General features: G+C 47.6%; 1 protein-coding gene across 3 annotated transcripts in view; it reads left to right on the top strand.

Moving 5' to 3' along the window:
• Positions 1-1,150: 1,150 nt before the first annotated feature.
• SMPX (small muscle protein X-linked) overlaps positions 1,151-25,730 on the top strand; it is a 47,423-nt gene continuing 22,843 nt past the window's right edge. The window contains exons 1-4 of one of the 3 annotated variants that reach the window (XM_068144781.1): positions 1,151-1,245; positions 6,839-6,898; positions 15,063-15,152; positions 21,591-21,744. In XM_068144781.1, coding sequence (XP_068000882.1) covers positions 6,860-6,898; positions 15,063-15,152; positions 21,591-21,731 — 270 coding nt within the window. In that variant the 5' untranslated portion in view covers positions 1,151-1,245; positions 6,839-6,859 and the 3' untranslated portion in view covers positions 21,732-21,744. Of the gene's footprint in view, positions 1,291-6,838; positions 6,899-15,062; positions 15,153-21,590; positions 21,745-25,730 lie in introns of all 3 variants that reach the window. The other 2 variants (XM_068144779.1, XM_068144780.1) reach the window with 2 other exon arrangements.

Genomic DNA, 25,730 nt, shown 5'->3' with positions numbered 1-25,730 from the left:
CAGAGGGCTGGAGCTGCTCTTCTGTAAGGACAGACTGAGGGAGTTGGGGTTGTTCAGTCTTGAGACGAGAAGGCTCCGAGGAGACCTAACTGTAGCCTTCCAGTATCTGCAGGGGGCTACAAGAAAGCTGGGGAGGGACTGTCTGAGGGTGTCAGGGAGTGATAGGACTCGGGGGTTGGAAAAAAAAAAGAAATGGGTAGATTGAGATTGGATGTTAGGAAGAAGTTGTTCCCCCTGAGGGTGGTGAGACACTGGCACAGGTTGCCCAGGGAGGTGGTGGAAAACTCATGCCTGGAGGTTTTTCAGTCCAGACTGGATGTGGCTGTGAGCAACCTGCTGTAGTGTGAGGTGTCCCTGCCCATGGCAGGGGGGTTGGAACTGGATGATCCCTGAGATCCCTTCCAATTCTACGATTCTAAGGTGCAGTGGATGGGAGGAGTAGAAGTATGAGGCTGTGCCCCACACATGACTTTCTGTGGCAGATCTGCTTCAGTAGCCACCACTGATGAGAATGCTTGAGTCCCCATGAGCACAACTGTATAATCTTGCACTTGTGAGCTCTAGCAACTCCCTCCCCCCTTCCTTTAGCTTCTCTTCATCCACATGCCCTAAGGCTCAGCAGCTGGCCTCCATGGCCTCAGAGCTCAGATGCCCTCCTCCCTGCGAGCACAGCAATCCTGCACAGAAGGGCACTATGCTGAGCCCCCCAGGCAGCTGCTGTGCCAGTTGGCTCCCAAGCCAGCAGCGATCCCCTCACGCTGGCCTGGCATTTGCCTCCTCCAGTTAGTTCCCCTGAGGTGAGTTCTTCATAATTACGTCTCCATAATTATTTCCTTCCCTGGTGTGGAAGCAGGGAAGCAGAGGCTGCCCCGAGCACCACGGGAGGAGCTCTGTGTGGGGCTTTCTGCTGCCCTGTGCCTGGCACTTGGGCAAAGCCCAGAAGACCGGGGAGAGGGGAGGGCAGGAAAAGGGACCCAAAGGTGTGTCCCATCAACACCTCCCTCTTGACACACGAGCCCTTGGTTCCACCGTGGTCAAGTGTCACAGGGGACCGAGTTGCAGGCTGAATCAAACACTATATTTAGGAAGAACAACTGGAAGCTATGCCAGGAATTCCCTTTTACACTTTGCTTCTCAGCAGAGACCCACTCCAGCTTGGAGCAGCTCTCGGTGCCGTCCGGGCTGAAGGCATCGGAGCTATTTCAGACACACTGAAAGGATCAATACCTCAGCTGGCAGAAGAAGGTACCTCTTGCAGCATCCACAGGAGGTGCACACACTTGCTTGACGGTTTGGAGCTCTTTTTGTTTGTGTTTGTTTGTTTGCTTGCTTGCTTGCTTGCTTTCAATCTAAGTCAATAAGTAAGCTGATCCTGAAGGGATCAATGAAAGACTTGGAAGACCCTTCTGACAAAAGTTCTTTGATAACTGCTGCAAAGTGACTGCCAATAGTTGTGGGGGTTTTGCTTCCTTTAATGTCTTGTGCAGCAGCTCAGCCTGCTCAGAGGAGATTGTTATAGTTATTGCTGCATAGTCTGTGGGGGAATCTTCTAAAGATTTGAAATGGGAAGTCAAATACCTGGCAACCCCTGAGCAGCATAGCTGTGTCTTAGCTTGAATGCTGTGGTGCATAGGAAGATGCTCATTTTTCTCTCTGTGCTATTACCTGGGGGGTTTGATGGTAATATGTAGGTAGATGCTCATTTTCTCTGTGTGACAGTCAGTGAAATATTACCTGGGGAGGGGGGTTGATGGTAAGAGAGGGCTTCTTTCATTGTGACCATAACAGGCAGCTGTAGCAGAGACAGAAAATGTGCTCACATTTGCCTAAACTGTGTAGTTAAGTTTCTGTGGGACAGACTGGAAGCTGCAAAGTATATGTGTGGGGAGTTTTTCTCTTCTTTCTTTGTCCTAGCTGTGCCTCTCAGTAGTGTAGCTCCTGTCAAAGCCTTTTAATCAGATAATACATTGCAGTTCTGTGTCCGAAACACTCCTTGTGCTTAACGCTGTGAGTGTGGTGGGGGGAGAAAGGACAGCTTCCAGCTGGGCCCCCACCCCACCCCCGGGGCGGGGGGAGGGCTCTTTGTGTTATCTGTGTGTTACTGTACATCTCTTGTGTGGATTACAAAAGGTGGCATTATGATATCTGCTCCTATTTAAAGCCAAATCGAATGAAGCCGGCTCATTATCTTGCCCTGTCAGAAATTCCTTGTAGCAAAAGGGGCACAAGATAGGTCCTTTGTTTTTAAAAACTTTCTTTCTTTCTTTCTTTTTCTTTTTTTTATTTTTTTTCCCCCAAAGCATTGATTTATGTCCCTGGAGCAGTCTGGTGTTTCACAAGTAGTTCTGTTCATCAGTCCTTTCCCTGGGAAGCAAAAGAATCTGCTGGGGCAAGTCTGCCATAAAGCAGCTCCGAACTGAACTCAGCTCTGCCATTGCCCAGGGAGGTGGTGGAGTCACCATCACTGGAAGTGTTTAAAAAGAGACTGGATGAGGCACTTGGTGCCATGGTTTAGTTGGTTAGAGGGTGTTGGGTGATAGGTTGGACTTGATGATCTCAAAGGCCTTTTCCAACCTGGTTAATTCTGTATTCCATATGCTGCTTTCTAAGCTGGGCTCAGCATGAAGCCCATAAAAGGCAAAAGGTAAGGTGTGGGGAGGCCAGAAAGACACTGGGGAGTTCAGGGTGTGTACATCTGTGTTGCTCTGCCTGCGTGCATCTGAAACCTTGCTGCAGAAGTGAGGGTGAAGAGGATTTTTCTGAAGTCTGCAGAGCTGATTGGAATGGCAGAACTAACTTCATACAATCAGTGCAGCACTTTTGGGACTCTCTGAGATGCGTGGCAAAAGAACAAAGGAGTTTATAGGAATCAACTCACCAGTAACAGACCCATCTGTAATCTAAGATTTATTTTCCTGTGCCTGGTGGTCAGTATTGCTCTGAAAGGAAATTCAGGGAAGGGAGGGAAAGGCAGAGAGAGAACCATGAGCAGATTGTCTATTTTTACTCAGCAGCACACTGCTGTCCTGATTTCTCTGGCGGTAATGAGGGCAGCCTGAAGTGGTAGGAAAATCACCTCCTCCAAAAGCAGTCCTACACAACTGTATCATGCATCCATCTTTAGGAACTGGTGTCTGATTGCAGGCATTTCCAATGCATGCTTCTTGGGAGCCCAGAGCACTTCACTGAGGAGCAGCTACTGCTCTGCTTGTTTTGAAGTGGAGATTCAAGGTAACCCCTTGCCCTCTTTGGCTCGAGGTGGCCCAAGGAGTGTGTATTGGTGTGCACAGGCACTGGAGAAGTACATGGATTTCTTTGTGGACAGTGCTTTCAAATTGTTTGTGCTGGCTTCCTGTGCTGATGTTTCCAGTTCTCATTCTGATTAGAAAGAGGAGAAGGTGAGAAGGAAAATGAACATTTCTTTCTGTATGATGAGTCCTATCTTCCCAATAAACTGGGGGATTATTTTTGTATTTCATAGAATTGCTTAGGCTGGAAGAGACCTTAGAGATCATCTAATCCAACCTGGACTGGCTGATTGGTTGATTGGGTCTCTTCCACGGGCAGGGACACCTCTCAACTAACCAGGTTGCTCAAGGTCCCATCCAGCCTGGCCTGGAACATCTCCAGGGAGGAGGCATACACAACCTCTCTGGAAAGTCCCATTCTTGCCACCCTTGTAGTGAAGAATTTCCTCCTGAGATCCACTCTAAACATATTCTCCTTCAATTTAAATCCATTTCCCGTTGTGTCCCATTGGATACTCTTGTAAGAAGTCCCTCTGCAGCCTTCCTATAGGATCCCTTCAGGTATTGGAAGGCAGCTCTAAGGTTCCCCCAGAGTCTTTTCTTCTCCAGGCTGAACAAGCCCAGTTCCCCTGGCCTATCCTCATAGCAGAGGTGTTCCAGTCCCTGGACCATCTTTGTGGCCTTGTCTTTGGCATACAGCCACTGGTTAGCAGCACAGTTATCTCTGTGCAAAGGAAAGAGAGTGCAGTAAATCCTTTTGCCTTATTGAAATCTGTGCAAATTATGTCATGAAATTCAGTGGCCAACATTTCTGTCCCCCCTTCCCCCCCCAAAGTCAATTCTGAAGCTTTTAAAAACTACATCTGATTTTAAAATTGTAAATGGAAATGTCAACCTACAATAAAAGCCTTACTGGAAGCATGCTGGGTTTGTTTTGCTTAGGGTGGGATTTTCATGGAATCATAGAATTGCTAGGGCAGGAAGGGATCTCAAGGATCATCCAGTTCCAAGCCCCCTGCCATGGGGCAGGGACACCTCACACTACAGCAGGTTGTTCACAGCCACATCCAGCCTGGACTTCAAAACCTCCAGGGATGAGGCTTCCACCACCTCCTTGGGCAACCTGTTCCAGGGTCTCACCACCCTCATGGGGAACAACTTCTTCCTAATATCCACTCTGAATCTTCCCATTTCTAGTTTTGTTCCATTCCTCCAGTCCTATCACTTCCTGACACCCTCAAAAGGTCCCTCCCCAGATTTCTTGTATTCCCCTTCCGATATTGGAAAGGCCACAAGAAGGTCTCCTCCTTCTCCAGACTGAACAACCCCCGACTCCCTCAGTCTGTCCTCATAGCAGAGCAGCTCCAGCCCTCTGCTCATCCTCATGGCCCTTTTCTGGACACTTTCCAGCACCTCCAGATCCTTCCTATAATAGGGACTCCATAACTGGATGCAGTGCTCCAGGTGGGGGTCTCACCAGAGCAGAGCATAGGGGAAGATTTCTTTGTTTAGTGGAAGCATTTTAAAGCATAAGAAGATATGAAGATGACATCCTTGAGGTCCCTTCCAGCCTTGACAATTCTATGATTCTATAATCTTCTGACTTAAGGCTGGGACAGCACTCTACAGCTGAGTATGCAATCAGAGGGAGACCTCTAATGGCAGGTGTTCTCTGCTTTTAAGTTCCATCTCTACTTTTAAGTTCTCCACAGTGTTATACACAGATTTAAAAGTGGTGTGACAACATCCAAGAGCAAGTCTTCCCACACAGCTCCAGGGAGAAAATTCCAGGCTGCTATTCCAGGTTGAAGCCAACCTACAACTCATCTAGGCTTTTGTTTCAGTTACAATCTTTGGAGTACCAAAGCCTTTGACCCACATTTGATATGTCAATATATTTCTACTGTTCTTTCTTGCATAGTTTTTGGACTTTTCTCAATGTTTGCCTTCTCCTCTCAGGTTAAGCATAATGACAAAAATATGCTGTGGTTTGGTGGTGTTCAATGAGCTCTCTGCTGAAATAATTCTTCACCTTTTAGCACTGCAATCTTGGTTTGTATTATCATGGTTAAATGACCTGTCTTTGACAAAGATCCAGGCCATTAAAATCTTTAAAGGGGGGGGGGGGGCGGGGGGAACGGCTCAGAGTCTTTTGACTTCAGTGTGTTTCTGCCACCTGCCTAAAAGTATTTGGAAAACTCTGCTCTGTTTTATCTCATTACTAAAATGGGTGGATCTTTATGTCTCTGGTGAGAGGCTACTTTGTTCCCTTGCAGTTGGAATCGTAGAATCATGGAATGGGCTGGGCTGGGCTGGAAGGGACCTCCAAAGGTCATCCTGTCCAACCCCCCTGCAGTCAGCAGGGACATCCTCACCTAGATCAGGTTGCCCAGAGCCCTGTCAAACCTCACCTTGAATACCTCCAGGGATGGGGCCTCAACCACTTCCCTGGGCAACCTGTTCCAGTGTTCTACCACCCTCATGGTAAAGAACTTATTCCTAACATCCAATCTAAATCTGCTCTGCTCTAGTTTGAAGCCATTGCCCCTCGTGCTATCATTGCAGACCTTTGTAAACAGTCTCACTCCATCCTTCCTGTAGGCCTCCTTAAGGTACTGTAGAAATTTACAGTTTGACCACCTTATTAGTTCTTCACAGAGAGATTGGCTACTGGAATGTGCTGCTCAGGGAGGTGGTGGAGTCACCATCACTGGAGGTGTTTAAAAAGAGTCTGGATGAGGCACTTGGTGCCCTGGTTTAGTTGATTAGATGGTGTTGGCTGATAGGTTGGACTTGATGATCTCGAAGGTCTTTTCCAACCTGATTAATTCTTCTTTTCTTTTCTTTTCTTTTCTTTTCTTTTCTTTTCTTTTCTTTTCTTTTCTTTTCTTTTCTTTTCTTTTCTTTTCTTTTCTTTTCTTTTCTTTTCTTTTCTTTTCTTTTCTTTTCTTTTCTTTTCTTTTCTTTTCTTTTCTTTTCTTTTCTTTTCTTTTCTTTTTTTCTTTTATTTTCTTTTCCTCTCTCCTCCCCTCCCCTCCCCTCCCCTCTCCGAACCTCTCCTCTCCGAACCTCTCCTCTCCGAACCTCTCCGAACCTCTCTCTTCTCTTCATCTGTGGGCATTAAATATTTGCCAGGATCTGAGAGTCAGCAAATGGTTTTTGCCTGCCTTTCTCAGTGTTTGCTAGCAGGTTGTGCTGTATTTGAAGAGTGAGCTCTGATAAATCCCACATAGCTAGTGTGTGACAGAGGTGATCACACATTGTTTACCCTCAAATGCTTCCCTGAATTCTTGCTCATTTTACAGTGCTGTTAAGGGTTGAGTATTTCCTTATCTCTCCTCATTGTAGTTTTTAATGTGAAAGAGAGAGCTCCATTTGTGACTATGAAATATTAAGCAGAGAAGCTCAGGTGTGCTGTCTCCTTTGGACATCCAGAAGGCATAACTAAGCAACTCTGAAACTGAGCTGGAAACCAGAGCTGGGCAGATGAAATGGATGCCTGTCAAGAGGCTGCATGGGTTACGTTCTAGCTTATCTCCCTGAGCTATCAGAATGTCAGAGCCTGTAACACTTTCCCATTTTGCTTGCAGGGATAAGCCTCTGTCTTAAAAATGTCAAAACAGCCAGCGTCACATGTCAAAGCCATTCAGGTAAGAGACAGTCTTTATCTTTCTAATAGAATAAAATATGAATCTCAATGTCCACTCCTTGGCCAAGTGCATTTTATTTTTGCTCAGACAGAAGTGCTAGCTGTTGGGGGGGGCGGTGTGTAGGATTCTTTTTTTACAGCTAAAAGCTTGGTAGCTCTGAAAGCACTGAACAAAGTCTGATCTGAAAGAGCATCTGGTGATGTTGAGCTGATAAAAGAAAAAAACAGCAACAACCTGGATCAGGTAGATTGGTTGACTGTGTGCTTGTGTGATCTTTTTTCAGGGTTAGGTTATGCCTGTTGGTGGATCAGCTAAGCAACACACAGCTGAAGGACTGAGCAGTGTGATGAGCAGGGCTAATTCTTGCAGCTCCTTGATTTTTACATAGAGTTAATATGATGGGGGAAGAATTGCCAGGCTAAAAAGATGGTGTAGGTTTTGTCAAGCTTTTCATGACTGCATTCTTGTAGGGAAGAAAAAAACAACACCACCCCCCCCAAAAAAAAAAAAAAGCCCACAGCTTCCAATATTGAAGAACACTTTATTCAAAAGACAAAGGAAAATGAGGTAAATGCCAATGCTTACATGAAAAAAACTTCTTGTATGTCCTCAAATAGCACACAAGGATTTAGTGGGTTGTTAGATACTCATAAAAGCAGCTGTTTAAGAAATGGAAGAAAGATGTTGAGATGCTGGAAGGTGTCCAGAGAAGGACAACAAGGCTGGGGAGGGGTCTGGAGCACAGCCCTGTGAGGAGAGGCTGAGGGAGCTGGGATTGTTTAGCCTGGAGAAGAGGAGGCTCAGGGGAGACCTTATTGCTCTCTACAACTACCTGAGGGGAGGTTGTAGCCAGGAGGGGGTTGGTCTCTTCTCCCAGAAACCAGCAGCAGAACAAGAGGACACAGTCTCAAGCTGTGCCAGGGGAGGTTTACGCTTGAGGTGAGGAGAAAGTTCTTCACTGAGAGAGTTGTTAGCCATTGGAATGTGCTGCCCAGGGAGGTGGTGGAGTCACCATCCCTGGACGTGTTCAGGAGGAGACTTGATAGGGTGCTTGGTTGCATGGTTTAGTTGATTAGATGGTGTTGGATGATGGGTTGGTCACGATGATATTGAAGTTCTCTTCCAACCTGGTCTGGTCTATTCTATTCTATTCTATTCTATTCTATTCTATTCTATTCTATTCTATTCTATTCTATTCTATTCTATTCTATTCTATTCTATTCTATTCTATTCTGCTGGAGGTGAGGAAAAAGTTCTTCCCAGAAAGAGAGATTGGCTACTGCAATGTGCTGCCCAGGGAGGTGATGGAGTCACCATCACTGCAGGTGTTTAAAAAGAGACTGGATGTGGCACTTGGAGCCGTTGATTAGATGGTGTTGGGTGATAGGTTGTACTTGATGATCTCAAAGGTCTTTTCCAACCTGGTTAATTCTGTGTGATTCAGTGAGGATTATCCCAACATCCTCATGAAGCAGCCTCATGAAAAATGTATTTAGCTCATGCTGTAGCTGATTCTTGTCAAAAGGCCAAAATGCCTCCTGAGCTGCAGAACTGCACCAAGTTTTCTTGGGTTGTGTAAAATGCACTTGCAGTGAAATTGGTTTATGAGTTCAGGTTCCCTTGAAATTACATAAGACACACAAAGTGAAGTGTCTAAAGTCTGACCTGTCCTCTCTTTCCTCAAGATAGTACTAGATCAGTGGATTGGAGGATCAAGAAGATGAATTACCCAGTGGCTAGACAGCATTCTGAAGTTGAAAGGCACTATAAAAATGCTAATTCCCTTTATCAGCAACAAACTCTACTGGAACAGGCATCCAAACTACTGCAATTCAGTTCAAATTAGCAGAATTTTGCCATCAGTTTCCCTGGGCCCAAATTGTCACCTCTCCTTTACATGTTGCAGTGACTATGGAAGTGTTTGCATGACTGATGACCAAAATGGAGATGATTTGGAACTCAAAAAGTATTTGCATTTTACATTTCAACTCCATAAGAACATACAAATATTTCCCCCCCCTTAAAGAAGTAGTTCTAATTCTTCTTATTATTTTTATGGTGACTTTCCAACCTCTAAATCATAGAATCATAGAATGGAAGGGGTTGGAAGGGACCTCCAGAGATCATTCAGTCCAACCCTCCTGCCAGAGCAGGAGCACCCAGGGTAGTCTGCACAGGAACACATCCAGGTGGGTTTGGAAAGTCTCCAGAGAAGGAGACTCCACAACCTCTCTGGGCAGCCTGATCCAGGGCTCCAGCACCTTCACACCAAAGAAGTTTCTCCTTATGTTGAGGTGGACCTTCTTGGGTTCCAGTTTGAATCCATTGCCCCTTGTCCTATTACTGGGCACCACCAAAACAAGCATAGCACCTTCTTGACACTCACTGCTCACATATTTATTGGTGTTGATCAGATCCCCTTTCAGCCTTCTCTTCTCCAGACTAAACAGCCCCAGGGCTCTTAGTCTCTCTTCACAGGGGAGATGCTCAAGTCCCTTAATCATCCTCCTGGCTCTCTGTTGGACTCTGCAGCAGGTCTCTGTCTCTCCTGAGCTGGGGAGCCCCAAACTGGACATAGTATTGCAGGAGTGGTCTCAGCAGGGCAGAGTAGAGGGGGAGAAGAACCTCCCTAGCCCTGCTGGCCACACTGATCTTGATGCTCTCCAGGACAGCAAATGTAGAACCATCCTTCTTGTTTGTCTGTTTAAAAAGTGCATTAAATTTAATATTTTAAGAAATGTTACTTCTTTGGTTTTCTTTCTCCTCCCCCCTCCCCCCCCCCAAAGGTATTTAAAATCAGGAGAAAAATTGTAACATGAACTTTAAAATAAATCTATTAAAGATCCTGTCAGAGGTTGCTCCAGCAGGGAACTTACCCTTGAATCGATGCCTATTACACATTGAGCACTTTAGGCACCCTGCCTCAAAATGTCACATTCCTTTTATACATTGTGATTCATCCATCATGATCCTTTGCTATTGTCTGCTGTTACAGTAGGCCTGGCACCCCCTCGAGAATATACATCGTGCTGCAGGGATGGAAATGTAATGGCACTTGGCTAGCTGAAGTATTTTGTGGTGCATCATATCCTAAGTGGCATCTTTCTCACCATATCACAGTACATTAGAGGTTGGAAGGGACCTCCAGAGATCATCCAGTACTACTCCCTGCCAGAGCAGGAGCACCCAGGGCAGTCTGCACAGGAATGCATCCAGGTGGGTTTGGAAAGTCTCCACAGAAGGAGACTCCACAACCACTCTGGGCAGCCTGCTCCAGTGCTCTGGCACCCTCACTGTAGAGAAGTTTCTCCTCATGTTTGAGCTGAAACCTTCTATGGTCAAGTTTGTATCCTTTGTTCCTTGGCTTATTACTGTGCACCTATGAAAAGAGCTTGGCCCCCTCCACTTGACACCCACCTCTCAGGTATTGATAGCCATTGATCAGATCCCCTCTCAGCCTTCTCCAGACTAAACAGCCCCAGGGCTCTCAGTCTCTCTTCACAGGGGAGATGCTCAAGTCCCTTAATCATCCTCCTGGCTCTCTGTTGGACTCTCTCCAGCAGGTCTCTCTCTCTCTTGAATGGGGAGCCCCAAACTGGACACAGTATTGCAGGTGTGGTCTCAGCAGGGCAGAGTAGACGGGGAGAAGAACCTCCCCAGCCCTGCTGGCCACACTTTTCTTGCTGCCCCCCAGGATCCCATTGGCTCTCTTAGCCACCAGGGCACATTACTGCCCCATGCAGAACTTGCTGTCCACCAGCACTCCAATGTATTTCTCCATGGAGCTGCTTCCCATGGGACAGCAATGTGCCCTTGTGGCCAAGAAGGCCAATGGGATCCTGGTGTGTATTAAGAATGTGTCCAGCAGATCCAGGGAGGTTCTCCTCCCCCCTCTACTCTGCCTTGGTGAGACCTCATCTTGAGTACTGTGTTCAGTTCTGGGCTCCCCAGTTCAAGAGGGACAGGGATCTGCTGGAGAGGGTCCATTGGAGGGCTACAAGGATGCTGAAGGGACTGGAGCACTGCCTGGTGAGGAGAGGCTGAGGGACCTGGGGCTGGTTAGTCTGCAGAAGAGAAGACTTAGAAGGGATTTAATAAATGTTTATAAATATCTGAGCGCTGGGCGTCAGGAGGGAAGGGACAGGCTCTGCTTTCTTGCTCATTGTGATAGGGGCAATGGATGTAAGCTACAGCACAGGAGGTTCCACCTCAACACAAGGAGGAACTTCTTCACTGTGAGGGTCACAGAGCACCAGAACAGGCTGCCCATGGAGTGTCCTTCTCTGGAGACTTTCAAGGCCTGTCTGGATGCATTCCTCTGTGACCTGCACTAGATTTTATGGTCCTGCTCTGGCAGGGGGGTTGGACCTGATAATCTCTTTGGGTCCCTTCCAACCCCTGACATCCTGTGATCCTAGCAGGGCAGCTCCTAACCTGTCCTGGTGCCTGCTGTTATTCCTTCCCAGATGCAAGACCCTGCATTTGCCCTTACTGAGCTCCATGAGGTTTGCCTGCAGCCAGCTCTCAGCCTGTCCAGCTCTCCTTGGATGGCAGCACAGCCTGACAGGTGTCAGCCACCTCCTCCCCAGTTTTGTATCATCAGCAAACTTGCTGAGGGTACACTCAATCCCCTCAGCCAGGTCGTTGAGAGGTACACTAAAATCTTCACTTGCTAACAGCCACTAAACACAGTTGTGGGGAAGTTAAAGATAGCAACTGGTTCCCATGAGCAGTTTAGGGTGATAGATGACCAGGGTACTGTTAACTCCTGGTTACATTCATTACTGGCCTTCCCCCCTTAGTGTGCAAAATGCTGTGCACAGCTTCTGGCTGAAAATTATTCTACCAAAAAACATCACTCTTGTCTTTCCACAGAGGGAAGGGTTAGGGGGTTCCTGGTTTGTGGTGTTCCTAATACCCAATCTAAATCCCCTCTTGTCTAGTTTGAAGCTGTAAGGCCCTTGATTATCTAAAATAACATCACAGAGTCCTAGAATGGCTTAGGTTGGAAGGGACCTCAGAGATCATCTGCTCCAAGATCCCCACCATGGGCAGGGACACCTCTCAACTGGACTCAGATGCTAAGGCTTCGTCCAACCTGGCCTTGAACACCCTCAGGGAGGAGGCATCCACAGCCACCCTGAGCAGCCTGTACCAGTCTCACCATCACTGTACTGAAAAACTTCTTCCTAAATCATAGAATCATAGAATATCCAAAGCAATGCTGAATGAGAAAGTTTTATGAGATTAATCCTCAGTTGTCTATAAACTACATGGGCCTGCTGACCCAGCCAGCCCCACTGAAGTGGCAGCATCACCTTGCACAAATACAGTGATCCAGAGATTCATAGTATGCTTTAGCTTGGAAGAGACCTTAAAGATCATCTAGTTCCAACCCTTTTGTAATGGGAAACAAATAAATAGAGTTCAGGGCAAGATTCTTATTTCTTGCCAAATTGATTCATAATTTGCTTGAAGATTGATTCCAGCTGTGAGAGCAGTTGTTACTGAAGACAGCAACCTGTGGTTGCCCAAACTGGGGCAGGATCAAGGAAGGAAGGAAACCCAAAACTGCAACAGTAGAGAGGTCTCTAAGGGCCAGATCAGGTCTTCAGCCTCCCTCACTGTGTGGTCTTCCCAAGCAAATCACAGAAACATTCAGGTTGGAAAAGACCAACTCCTACCATTAGCTCTACTCTACAAGGTTCACCCCTAAACCATAGCCCCAAACAAACCAGGCTTGGGGACTCCACCACCTCCTTGGGCAGCCTGTACCAATGCCTGACCACTCTTGATGGGAATTTTTTTTTCCTACTGTCCAGTCTAAACCTACCCAGTCACAGCTTGAGGCCATTCCCTCTTGTTCTATCACTAATCACCTGGGAGAAGAGACCAGCACCAGCCTCTCCACAAGGTCCTTTCAGGTAGTGGTAGACAGCAAGGAGGTCTCCTCTCAGCCTTCTCTTCTCCAGTCTAACCATCCCCAGCTCCTTCAGTTGCTCTTCATCAGATTTATTCTCCAAGCCCTTCACAGCTTCCTTGCCCTCCTCTGCCCTGGCTCCAGCACCTCCACATCTCTCTTGTATTGAGGTGCCCAAAACTGGACACAACACTCAAGGTGTGACCTCACCAGAGCTGAGTCCCAGGGCACAATCCCCTCCCTGCTCCTGCTGGACACAGTATTTCTGACCCCAGCCAGGATGCCTTTGGCTTTCTTGGCCCCCTGGGCACACTGCTGACTCCTCTTCAGCTGCTTGTCCATTAGCACCCCAGGCCCATCTCTGCCTGCAGCTTTCCAGCCACACTGCCCCAAGCCTGTAGCATTGCTTGGGGTTGTTGTGACCCAAGTGCAGGACCTGGCACTTGGCCTTGTTGGAGCTCCTCCTGGTAACGTTGGCCATGGATCCAATCCATCCAAGTCCCTCTCTAGAGCCTCCCTACCCTGGTGCAGATCAACAGTGACTCCTAACTTGGTGCCATCTGCAAACTCACTGCTGGCACACTCTGTGTCTTCATCAAGGTCATCAATAAAGATGTCAAACAGAAGTGGTCCCAGCACAGATCTTCAGTTGATACAAATCACTTAGATGCCCAACTACAATAACACAGTTTGCTGCTGGAAGGTTCTCTGCTTCCTCTTTGTAATATTACCTACTCACCCCCAGGCTTTACCAGTGGGAGTGGTGATATTTTGATGACATTTCCTACGAGCAGCTTCCCTTCTGAGATCATGAGATAAGAGCAGGTGTAAACTGTGCATTTGGTTGATCCATGCTGTTTGACTTTCAAAACAACCCAGGCTGGGTCAGATCAGGAAACAGATACATTTGGATGCTTTTTCCTGAGCAATGTTTTGTGTCATTCTCAAAAATCATCACTTTTAAGATGTCTATTATCAGCCCTGTTTATGTTATGGCTACTACCTTTCTGCCACAGATAAAAAATGGATTGATGCAGTCTTGTGGGTAACATTCTGAGCTGGAGCTCCTCTCCTATAAGGACAGGCTTAGAGAGTTGGGGTTGTTCAGTTTTTAGAAGAGAAGGCTCTGAGGAGACTTAATTGTGGCCTTCCAGTATCTTAATAGGGCTAAAAGAAAGCTGGGGAGGGACTTTTGAGGGTGTCGGGGAGGGACTTTTGAGGGTGTCAGGGAGTGATAGGACTAGGGGGGATGGAATAAAAATAGAAATGAGTAGATTCAGATTGGATGTTAGGAACTTCTTCCCCATGAGGGTGGTGAGAGACTGGCACAGGTTGCCCAGGGAGGTGGTGGAGGTCCCATCCCTGGAGGTTTTTGCAGCCAGGCTGGATGTGGCTGTGAGCAACCTGCTATAGTGTGAGGTGTGCCTGCCCATGACAGGGGGGTTGGAACTGGCTGATCCTTGAGGTCCCTTCCAACCCTAACAATTCTGTGATTTTGGAGGGAGAGTTAATGGTCTTTTCAGAACTGGAGCCAGCTCAGCCTATTCTGCCCCATGAGCTGCAGACCAGACTGGGATGTCTAGGCAAAACCCACCAGGGGCTGGAGGAGTCAAAAAGCCTTTTCCCACAGTTCCATTTTGCAACCAAGAGGCATGTTTCTAGGGCTAAGGCATTACACTTCCAGTTTGTAGCACCCATGGGGAAAATTTGCCAGTCAAATCACATTTTAAACACTTGTAGCTTAAGTTGACTCAGGGCAGGCTTTCCTTCCTAACCACCTGTGATGAAATGAGGTGAGAACTGGTGTCAGTGGGAGAGGTGGAGTGATCCAGTGATTTGAGTGTTAGTGTAGGGTTGGGGTAATTTGTGTTCAAATGCTGATACTGGCACTGAATTTCTCTTTGTCCTCCACCAAATCAAAGCTATCCCAGTTGCTTCCAGACAGGTTGGTATCTAGTACGCATTTGTTTTAAGCCCAGTGACCTGAGGGAGCATTAGGCTGAAAATGCAGAACCTCTATAAAGCTTTCTGGGGAGCTCTGTGTTTTTCTCTTGCCACGTTTAAAGTGGAGATGAAAGCACTTCTCTTTCCCACAGGGGTGGTGTTGTGATGCAACACCAGGCAGGAGTCAGAACAATGATAATGTCTCCAGCCTTCTCCTGCCCCTTTTGAGTGTTGCCATTTACCAGCTGGTTTTTTCTCTATCAGTCAGTGCCATAATGCATCATCATGTCTTTCTCACAGGCTAATATTAACATCCCCATGGGAGCATTTCGACCTGGTGCAGGCCACCCTCATAAAAGAAAAGAGCTGACACCTGAAGAAGTGGAGGAGGTGAGAAAAAAGGGGGCTTTGATTTTTATTTTTTTGGGGGGTGGGGTTGAGGAGGGGGAAGAATCCCTGCCATTGATGGAAGGAAGCCTTGTAATTGATCTTACAGTACTGTGTATCAGCCTCAGGTACCCCAACTGAACATAGAATCATAGAATGGTTGGAAGGAATCTCCAAAGGTCATCCAGTCCAAACCCCTGCACTCAGCTGGGACATCCTCAACTAGGTCAGGTTGCCCAGAGCCTTGCTGAGCCTCACCTTGAAGATCTCAGTTTAAGAAGGACATTGAGACACTTGAACGTGTCCAGAGAAGGACAGCGAGGCTGGGGAAGGGTCTGGAGCACAGCCCTAGGAGAGGCTAAGTGAGCTGGGGCTGCCTAGCCTGGAGAAGAGGAGGCTCAGGGGAGACCTCATTGCTCTCTACAACTACCTGAAGGGAGGTTGTAGCCAGGAGGGAGTTGGTCTCTTCTCCCAGGCAACCAGCAGCAGAACAAGAGGACACAGTCTCAAGCTGTGCCAGGGGAAGTTTAGGCTCGAGGTGAGGAGAAAGTTCTTCCCTGAGAGAGTCATTAGTCATTGGAATGTGCTGCCCAGGGAGGTGGTGGAGTCCCCATCCCTGGAGGTGTTCAAGAGGGGATTGGACATGGCACTTGGTGCCATGGTCTAGTCATGAGGTCTGTGGTGACAGGTTGGACTCGATGATCTTTGAGGTCTCTTCCAACCTTGGTGATTCTGTGATCTCCAGGGATGGGGCCTCAACTACCACCCTAGGCAACCTGTTGCAGTGTTCCACCACCCTCATGGTGCAGAACTTGTTCCTAACATCCAACCTAAATCTGCTCTCCTCTCATTTCAAACCATTGCCCCTCATGCTATAACTGCAGGCCTTTGCAAACAGTCCCTCTGCAGCCTTCTTGTAGCCCCTTTCAGGCACTGCAAGGCTGCTCTTAGGTCTCCCTGGAGTCTTCTCTTCTCCAGGCTGAACAAACCCAGCTCTCTCAGCCTGTCCTTGTATCAGAGGTGTTCCAGCTCTCTGAGCACTTTTGTGGCCCTCCTGTGGACCTGCTCCATCAGGTCCATGTCCTTCATGTGTTGAGGGCTCCAGAGCTGGATGCAGTATTCCAGGTGAGGTCTCACCAGAGCGAAGTGGCAGAATCAATATTTAAGGCCACTGGATGTGGCAAGTGACTCATTCTCATTAACAACAAGCAGCCAGATTATTTCTGTACAAATCATCAGCCTCTTCTGACCTGGTACAGGCACTTTAAATAAGAGAATCAACCAGGTTGGGAGAGACCTCCAAGATCATGAAGTCCAACCAATAATGGTCAGGATTAGTTATTTAAGAGCTGACTCTACCTTTTCTGTCACAATCATACAGATTCTTTTCTGAATTTCAACATATTTGATACAAACAGCATTCTCTGTACAGAGAAATGCCTTGAAGACATTAAACCCAGGCTGACTTAACTCTTCCTTAAGAAGATTCTCTGCATCAAAAGATGCATAGACAGCAGGTCAAGGGAGGTGATTCTCCCCCTCTACTCCGCTCTGGTGAGACCCCACCTGGAGCACTGTGTCCAGTTCTGGAGCCTCTGTTACAGGAAGGATCTGGAGGTGCTGGAAGGTGTCCAGAGAAGGGCCACGAGGATGAGCAGAGGGCTGGAGCTGCTCTGCTATGAGGACAGACTGAGAGGGTCGGGGTTGTTCAGTCTGGAGAAGAGAAGGCTCTGAGGAGACCTTCTTGTGGCCTTCCAGTATCTGAAGGGGGCTACAAGAAAGCTGGGGAGGGACTTTTGAGGGTGTCAGGGAGTGATAGGACTGGGGGGAATGGAACAAAACTAGAAATGGGTAGATTCAGCTTGGATGTTAGGAAGAAGTTGTTCCCCATGAGGGTGTTGAGACACTGGCACAGGTTGCCCAGGGAGGTGGTGGAAGCCTCCTGCCTGGAGGTTTTTGCAGCCAGGCTGGATGTGGCTGTGAGCAACCTGCTGTAGTGTGAGGTGTCCCTGCCCATGGCAGGGGGATTTGGAACTGGATGATCCTTGAGGTCTCTTCCAACCCTGACAATTCTATGATTTTTAAAGACCCAAAAATATAAAGTGATCTTAAACACATATTGTGGCTTTCTTCCCCTGGAAAGAAGTCAGAGCATATTCTGTTCTGCAGCAATTAAATTGCTGAAGGGCTTGCATGCTATTAAGCAGAAACTAAAATAGCATGTGTGAATTCTGGAAGTGTTGGAGGAATAAAATGAATGGCTAGTGCTGATAATTAGATTTGGTTGGCTAATTAAATGTTGCTTTGCTTCTCAGTTATGTGGATGCTGTATATGAGACAGACAATATGAAATGAAAGCTCTTGGCCTCACATTTGTAGAGTCATAGAATTGTTTTGGTTGGAAGACATCTCGAAGATCAAGTCCAACCATCAACCTTAAAACCACCATGGCTGTTAAAACCTGTCCCAAAGTGCCATGTCCACGTGTTTGTTGAATACCTCCGGGGGCAGTAACTCCAGCACCTCCCTGGGCAGCCTGTTCCAATGCCTGACCATTCTTTCTAAAAAGACATTTTTCCTAATATCCAGTCTAACCCTCCCCTGGCACAATTTCAGAGCATTTCCTCTCATTCTATCACCTTATACTAGAGAGGAGAGACCAACCCCCACCTCAGTACAACCTCCTTCCAGGTAGTTGTAGAAAGCAATGAGGTATCCCCTCAGCCTTCCCTTCTCCCCAGTTATCCCCAGTTGTTCTTAGTAGGACCCTTTACCCTTCTCTGGACATGCTCCAGGACCTCAGTGTCCTTCTTGTAGTGAGGGGCCCAAAACTGAGCCCAGTATTCAAGGTATCACCTCACCAATGCCAAGCACAGGAACATAATCACTTCCCTGCTCCTGCTGGGTACCCTATTCCTGATCCAGGCCATGATGCTGTTTATCTTCTTGGCCACCTGAGCACACTGCTGGCTCATGTCCAGCCAGCTGTCAACCAACACCCCCCAGGTCCTTTTCCACCAGGCAAGTTTCCAGCCACTCTGTCCCAAGCAGAGTGTTGTTGTTGTGAGGTTGTTGTGACCCAAGCATAGGACCTGACACTTGGCTTTGCTAGATCTTGTGCAGCTGACAGTCTGCCTGTCCAGATCCCTCTGTAGAGCCATCCTATCCTCAAGCACATCAACACTCACAGTGGGCACAAGATGCCTACTCAGTGAGCAGAAACTGAACTGTCCTGTTGTTGAGCCATGGCCAAGAATCCCCCCCCCCCCAGCTCTGGTAAAGAGCTTTGTGTGTGTTGGTAAGCTGTAGAAGCTGAGAGTGAAGAACACATCACAGGATCACTGTCTCACAGGATGTTAGGGGTTGGAAGGGACCTCTGGAGATCTGTGAGTCCAACTCCCCTGCCAGAGCAGGAGCACAGAATCCAGCACAGGTCACACAGGAACACATCCAGACAGGGCTGGAAAGTCTCCAGAGAAGGAGACTCCACAACTCCTCTGGGCAGCCTGTTCCAGTGCTCTGTAACCCTCACAGTGAAGAAGTTCCTCCTCATGTTAAGGTGGAACCTCCTGTGTTATATCCAGTGCTCCTTGTCCTATCCCAGGGCGCAACTGAAGAGAGCCTGTCTCCTCCCTCTTGACCCCCAGCCCTCAGATATTTATAGACATTGATTAGATCCCCTCTCAGTCTTCTCTTTTCCAGACTAACCAGCCCCAGGGCTCTCAGCCTCTCACCCAATTTAGTGTCATCTGCAAACTTACCGAGGGTGCACTCAAATCCCTCATCCAGATCACTGATGAAAGATTTTAGAGAGAACTTTATGGCCAATATGCAACCAAGCCAAAGGGAGGAAAGAGCACAGAAATAGATCTTGTAAAAGAGGAGACTAGAAAAATGCTGCCAGTGGAGTTGTCTTTGCAGTTTCCTCACCTCATTAAGTTCTGCATTGCAGCTCGTGGTTCTTCAGAGCAGCTTCAGGCAAGCTCAGCTTTGGCTAACAGTGCTTAACATTTTCCTCTGCATTTTAAAACCTTGGCAAAGGAGATGAGGGGAATTCTGGGTCTTGCTCAAAGAGATGGTGGAGTGAGATGCAAAAAGCCTATTTTTGCAGGTCAGTGCAGCAGACACATGAACATGAAAAGGAAAAGGGGGGGAGGGGGCGGGAATTTGAGAAAACAACTTTTCAGGCTGAGCATTTCCATGCATGGATTTGTTAGCATTTGTTGTCACCCTTCAGACTTCCTTCAGTAAAACTCGAAACAGACTTCCTTCAGTAAAACTGAAGGAAGACCAAGGTCTGATCTCAGTGGAGTGGTTAATATAAGGAAGGCTGCAGGCACACACCTGAGGTGAGAAGGGAAAGCCAACATCCATTTATTGAGCGCAGAATCTCCAAACCATAGTCACAGCTTGCACCACTTGTACTATGCTGCATCAAAAGAAGTGTGGCCAGCAGATTGAGAGAGGTGATTATGCCACTCTGCTCTGCTCTGGAGTGATGTGGTCAGTTCTGGGTCCCACAACACAAGACACGGATCTGCTGGAGTGGGTCCAGAGGAAGGCTACCAAGGTGATCAGAGGGCTGGAGCACCTCTCCTGTGAAGACAGGCTGAAAGAATTGGAACTGTTCAGTGTGGAGGAAGGCTCCAGGGGGGTCTTGGAGCTACATGTCAATATCTGAAGGGACCTACAGGATCGATAAGGGTGGGGAGGGACTGTTTAGAAGGGCTTGGCATGATAGGACCAGGGGCAATGGTTTGAAACTGGAGCAGGATAGATTTAGGTTGGACATCAGGAAGAAGTTCTGTACAATGAGAGTGGTGAAATACTGGAACAGGCTGCCCAGGGAGGTGGTTGAGGCCCCAGACCTGGAGACATGCAAGATCAGACTTGATATGGCCCAGGGCAGCCTGATCCAGTTGGAGCTGTGCATACTTACTGCAGGGAGCTTGGACAAAATGAGCTTTGGGGGACCCTTCCAAGCCAATGCAATGTGTGAATCTGTATTTGTAACATACTCTCTGCTGTGTACTAACACGAGCTATGGAGCTGGAGGAAATGACAGGCTTTCCCAATTACCCACATTTCCTAACTGTTCAAGAAAATTATCAAAGGAAGCAGTACAAACTCAAGGCATCTTTGTCTGCTGATACGATTTTGTGCCTCCCCACCCTGCAAACAGCTTCTGTATCAATTTATTTATTCCCCTGCTGTGCCTTGCTACTGTGTTAGATCATTAAGGTAGATATTAGCATGTAGAGTAGCTGGGGCTGGGTTACTGAGTGAGATTTTTAATGATCAAATAGGAACAACAGCATAATGTCACTAAATAATATTTTCTTGCATTAACTAATTGTGTATCATAGAACATCATAGAATCTTAGAATCATAGAATCAGCCAGGTTGGAAAAGACCTGAGAGATCATCAAGTCCAACCTATTACCTAAGACCTAACACCTCCTGACAACTAAACCATGGCTCCAAGTGCCACATCCAAGCCTTTCTTGAACACCTCCAGGGATGGTGACTCCACCACCTCCCTGGGCAGCACATTCCAATGGCCAATCTCTCTTGCTGGGAAAAATTTTCTCCTCACCTCCATCCTAAACTTCCCCTGGCACAGCTTGAGATTGTGTCCTCTTGTTCTGGTGCTGGGTGCCTGGGAGAAGAGACCAACCCTCACCTGGCTATAATCTCCCTTCTGGTAGTTGTAGACAGCAATAAGGTCTCCCCTGATCCTCCTCTTCTCCAGGCTAAGCAACCCCCAGCTCCCTCAGCCTCTCCTCACAGGGCTGTGCTCCAGACCCCTCCCCCAGCTTTGTTGCCCTTCTCTGGACACCTTCCAGCATCTCAACATCTTTCCTAAACTGAAGAGCCCAGAACTGGACACAGGACTCAAGGTGTGGCCTAACCAGTGCTGAGTACAGGGGCACAATGACTTCCCTGCTCCTGCTGGCCACACTCTTCCTGATACAGGCCAGGATGCCATTTGCCTTCTTTTGGCCACCTGGTCACACTGCTGGCTCATGTTCATCCTACTGTCAACCAGTACTCCCAGGTCCCTTTCTGCTTGGCTGCTCTCAGCCACTCTGTCCCCAGCCTGTAGCACTGCATAGGGTTGCTGTGGCCAATGTGTAGAACCTGGCAAATGATCAGCTCAGTTAATTTTCTGCTTCTGGTCTGACTCTATAAATTCTTCCTCATTTTCAATGTGATCCACTTGCTCCTAATTCTTCTTTAAAGTGTTTTTAAACATTTTAGGCAACAACCAACAAAATAACCAACCTCTTCCCTTCTCCTCCCCCTACCCCACTCAGCTTTCATTAGGATTACATTTAGTATAAAATGCATCCTTTTCCATCCCTCAAATAACTGACCTATACTCATTGCTTGAGAGAGTGCTGTGGTGGCAGTTAAGGTCCTTGCTGTCCTTTTGTACAGAGCATTCCTGCTTCTTCAGAGGAGGAGAAAGACAAGAAACATCTTCCAGGAGCTAAGAAACTTCCAGGCCCTGCTGTCAACTTGTCAGAGATTCAGAACATAAAGAGTGAGCTGAAATTTGTCCCCAAAGCTGAACAGTAGCTGGAACAAGCAGGTGAGTAAAAGAGGTTCTTTGCATGGCTCTAGGAGAAGGAGGCTGATCCCAGCCCTTTGGAGGTCCCTCCAAACCATTCTGATTCTACTAAATCTAAGAAGGGCATTCACCAGTTCAGCTGTTTTAGGCATGACCTGCAGCCTTGAGTAGAACATGGGATAATCAGTGGTCTGCTTTATGCCTGACCATGTCAATCCAGCAAAGATTATCTTTGTCTGCCAGATCCCCATGCTCACATCTGCCTGGGACCCCAAGAAGGGGTTACTGACCACCCTGTGGATGTCCTGCTCTACAAAGAGTAGTGAACTGACTGGTCAATAGAGAGGTCTCTAGCACAAGTCCTGTGAGGAGAGGCTGAGGGAGCTGGGGTTGCTTAGCCTGGAGAAGAGGAGGCTCAGGGGAGACCTTATTGCTCTCTACAACTACCTGAAAGGAGGTTGTAGCCAGGTGGGGATTGGTCTCTTCTCCCAGGCAACCAGCAGCAGAACAAGAGGACACAGTCTCAAGCTGTGCCAGGGGAAGTTTAGGCTGGAGGTGAGGGGAAAGTTCTTCCCAGCAAGAGTGATTGGCCATTGGAATGTGTTGCCCAGGGAGGTGGTGGAATCACCATCCCTGGAGGTGTTCAGTGAAGGATTGGATGTAGCACTTGGAGCCATGGTTTAGTTGTCAGGAGGTATTAGGTCTTAGGTAATAGGTTGGAGTTGATGATCTTTGAGGTCTTTTCCAATCTGATTGATTCTATGATTCTCTGCCTGTGTAGGGGGAATGCTAATAAATGAGGGCATTCTTTGGGTTTTCATGGTTTGGAAACGAATTCTCTCTCACATCAGTACAATTAAACTCTACAGGTATCCACTGCTGAGGGATTTCCTTTTGTAGTTATGTATTTCTGATGGGACTCTGCAGGCCAAAGCCACTGAAAGTGGTAGAATCGCTCCAAACTCCCTGGGTGATTGCCAGTGCACTGTGATTCTATAATGCAATCTTGTAAAAGCATCAAAATTATACACAAATATGTCCAAAAAGATAACCCCAGTGGTTTTACAGCTACAGCAATTATTTCTAAATCTTCCTGTTCCTACTGTCAATTTTCATCAGGGAGTTTCAGTGCATTGGAAGTCAAGAGTTTGTTTTAATTTTGACCCAGTTTTCTTTCTTGCTTTGGCAGCATAAGTAAGGGAGGTGCTAAGCAGTGGGGTAGGTCATTATTGACAAGCTCATTCCTACATAATCTGCACTTCAGAGTAGCAGCAGGAGCAGGGAGGGGATTGTCCCCTGGGACTCAGCTCTGGTGAGGCCACACCTTGAGCATTGTGTCCAGTTTTGGGCACCTCAAGACAAGAGAGATGTGGAGGTGCTGGAGCCAGGGCAGAGGAGGGCAAGGAAGCTGGGAAGGGCCTGAAGAATAAATCTAATGGAGAGCAACTGAAGGAGCTGGGGATGGTTAGATTGGAGAAGAGGAGGCTGAGAGGAGACCTCCTTGCTGTCTACCACTACCTGAAAGGACCTTGTGGAGAGGCTGGTGCTGGTCTCCTCTCTCAGGATAGAACAAGAGGGAATGGCCTCAAGCTGTGACTGGGTAGGCTTAGACTGGACATTAGGAAGAATTTTTTCCCTGCAAGAGTGGTGAAAAGACCCTCAGGATCATCAAGCCCAACCATTAACTCTACTCCACAATAATCACCCCTAAACCATATCCCCAGGCACCACATCCAAACTACCTTTAAACATATCCAGGGATGGTGACTCCACCACCTCCCTGGGCAGCCTGTGCCAATGTCTGACCATTCCTGCAGGTTAAAAATGTTTCCTAATGTCCAGTCTAAACCTACCCAGCTGCAGCTTGAAGCCATTCTCTGTTCTTTTATGCCTAATTACCTGTGAGAAGAGACCAGCACCTACCTCTCTACATTGTCCTTTCAGGTAGCTGTAGAGGGTGATAAGGTCTCCCCTCAGCCTTCTCTTCCTCAAACTAACCTGTACATCATTGACTCATGTCCAGCTTCTTGTGCACTGCTCCTTCTCATCCTTTCATGCAGGGCTATGTTCATGTTCATCATCCCACAGCCTGTATTGATAATGAGGATTGACCTGACCCGGGTGCAGAACCTTGCACTTGGCCTTGTTGAACCTCACCGAGGTTCACCTGGGCCCACTTCTCCAGCTTGTCCGAGTCCCTCTGGATGCCATCCTGTCCCTCTGGTGTAATGACAACACCACACAGCCTGGTGTCATCTTGCACACTTACTGAGACTGCAATCAATGCCACTGCCTGTAGCATTGATGAGGATACTCAGCAGCACTGGACCCAGTACAGAGCCCTGAGGGACACCACTTGTCACCTATCTCCATCTGGACATTGAGCCATTGGCCACTACCCTCTGGATGTGACCATCCAGCCCATTCCTTATCCACTGAACAGTCCATCCATGCAATCTATACCTCTCCAACTTAGTGAGAGGGATGTTTTGGGGGCCTGTGTCCAAGTCCTTGCAGAAATCCAGGCAGATGACAGCCATTGCCTCTCCCTTGTCCACTGCTGTAGTCAATTGTAGCAAGCCCCTAGACTGGTCAGGCAGGACTTGCCCTTAGTAAAGCCATGCTGGCTGTCTCAAATCACCTCCCTGTCCTCCATCTGTGTCTTGATGGTGGTGAGATGGTGTCTCAAGGCATGAGAAACCATGAAGCTGATACTTGTAGATAAAACTGGTGTTTCCAGCTCGAGGTGTCCTGGGGAGAGTGGTTTCATTGCAGCAGGTAGTTCTGTTGTCAGGGCACAGAGGCAAGGGAATTGTATTTTGAGAGCAAGAAAAACAAACAGCTAGCAAAAGCTTCCCAAGGCAGCTTAGCCTTTGCATTGCTCACAGCATTGCCTCTTACATAACATAGTTGGAATCCTGCCTTGCATAACATGAGGAATGTCATCAGCAGAGCAGCCTCTGAGGCTGGCATCACTTGGGGAAAACAGAGAGAGGAAAGGGGAAAAAAGGAATACCTCAGGGGTCTTAGATGCATATTTAGGAGCTGTGCCTTGGTGGTGGTATTAATTATGCACACAGAATGTTAGCCACCCTGGGATCAAAACTCACCTTGTCCACTGAGGGCTGGGGATTTTGATTAGAGCTTCATGCTATGGACTGCTCTTGAGCTGCCTCTCAGTTAACAGTACTGTAGTGGGATGAAATTTCCCTCCCAACACTAACTTTGCCAGATCAGCCCAGCTGGAAGCAAATGGAAGCTGTAATTTACAGGCAAAACTGCAGTCTACAATGGAATGCAGTGAATATGTACAAAATACACAGGATTTTACAATATTTACAGGTGTTTACAATTGATAAACAGCACAAGAACCCCCCTGGGCAAAGACCAGGGGAAGCTACTAGCTAGCTACTCTACCAAGTTCACCACTAAACCATACCACTAAGCACCACATCCAAACCACCTTTAAACACATCCAGGCTTGGGGACTCTACCACCTCCCTGGGCAGCCTGTGCCAATCCCTGACCACTCTGGCAGGGAAAAAATATTTCCTAATGTCCAGCCTAAACCTCCCCTGGTGCAGCTTGAGGCTGTTTCCTCTTGTTCTATCCCTAATTACCTGTGAGAAGAGCCCAGCACCAGCCTCTCTGCATTGTCCTTGTTCATCATTCCCACTCTCCAGGCCCTTCCCCAGCTTAGTTGCTCTTACCTGCACCCACTCCAGCCCTAAAATGTCCTTCTTGTAGTGAAGTGCCCAAAACTGAGCTCAATACTTGAGGTGTGGCCTCACCAATGCTGAATACAGGGGGACAATCCCTGCCCTACTCCTGCTGCATCACACTAATTAGTATGAACAAACTGCAGCATGAAACAATGAGCACCACTAGAATAGATTCTTCTGGGAAATCTCAGAACAGAGTATCAGGATTCCCTAAAATTTCAGCTTTTTGCTATGTGAACAGATCCTGCTATTTAGAAAAGGTCTTATGACCTTGCTCAGCTCAAG

This window comes from Melanerpes formicivorus, unplaced genomic scaffold (genome assembly GCF_026170545.1).
Source record: "Melanerpes formicivorus ecotype bairdi unplaced genomic scaffold, bMelFor1.0.p_v2 SCAF_11, whole genome shotgun sequence".
In the NCBI taxonomy this organism is placed as follows: domain Eukaryota; kingdom Metazoa; phylum Chordata; class Aves; order Piciformes; family Picidae; genus Melanerpes; species Melanerpes formicivorus.
Note: the sequence above shows the minus strand (reverse complement) of the source record. Positions and strands in the feature narration are given on the sequence as shown.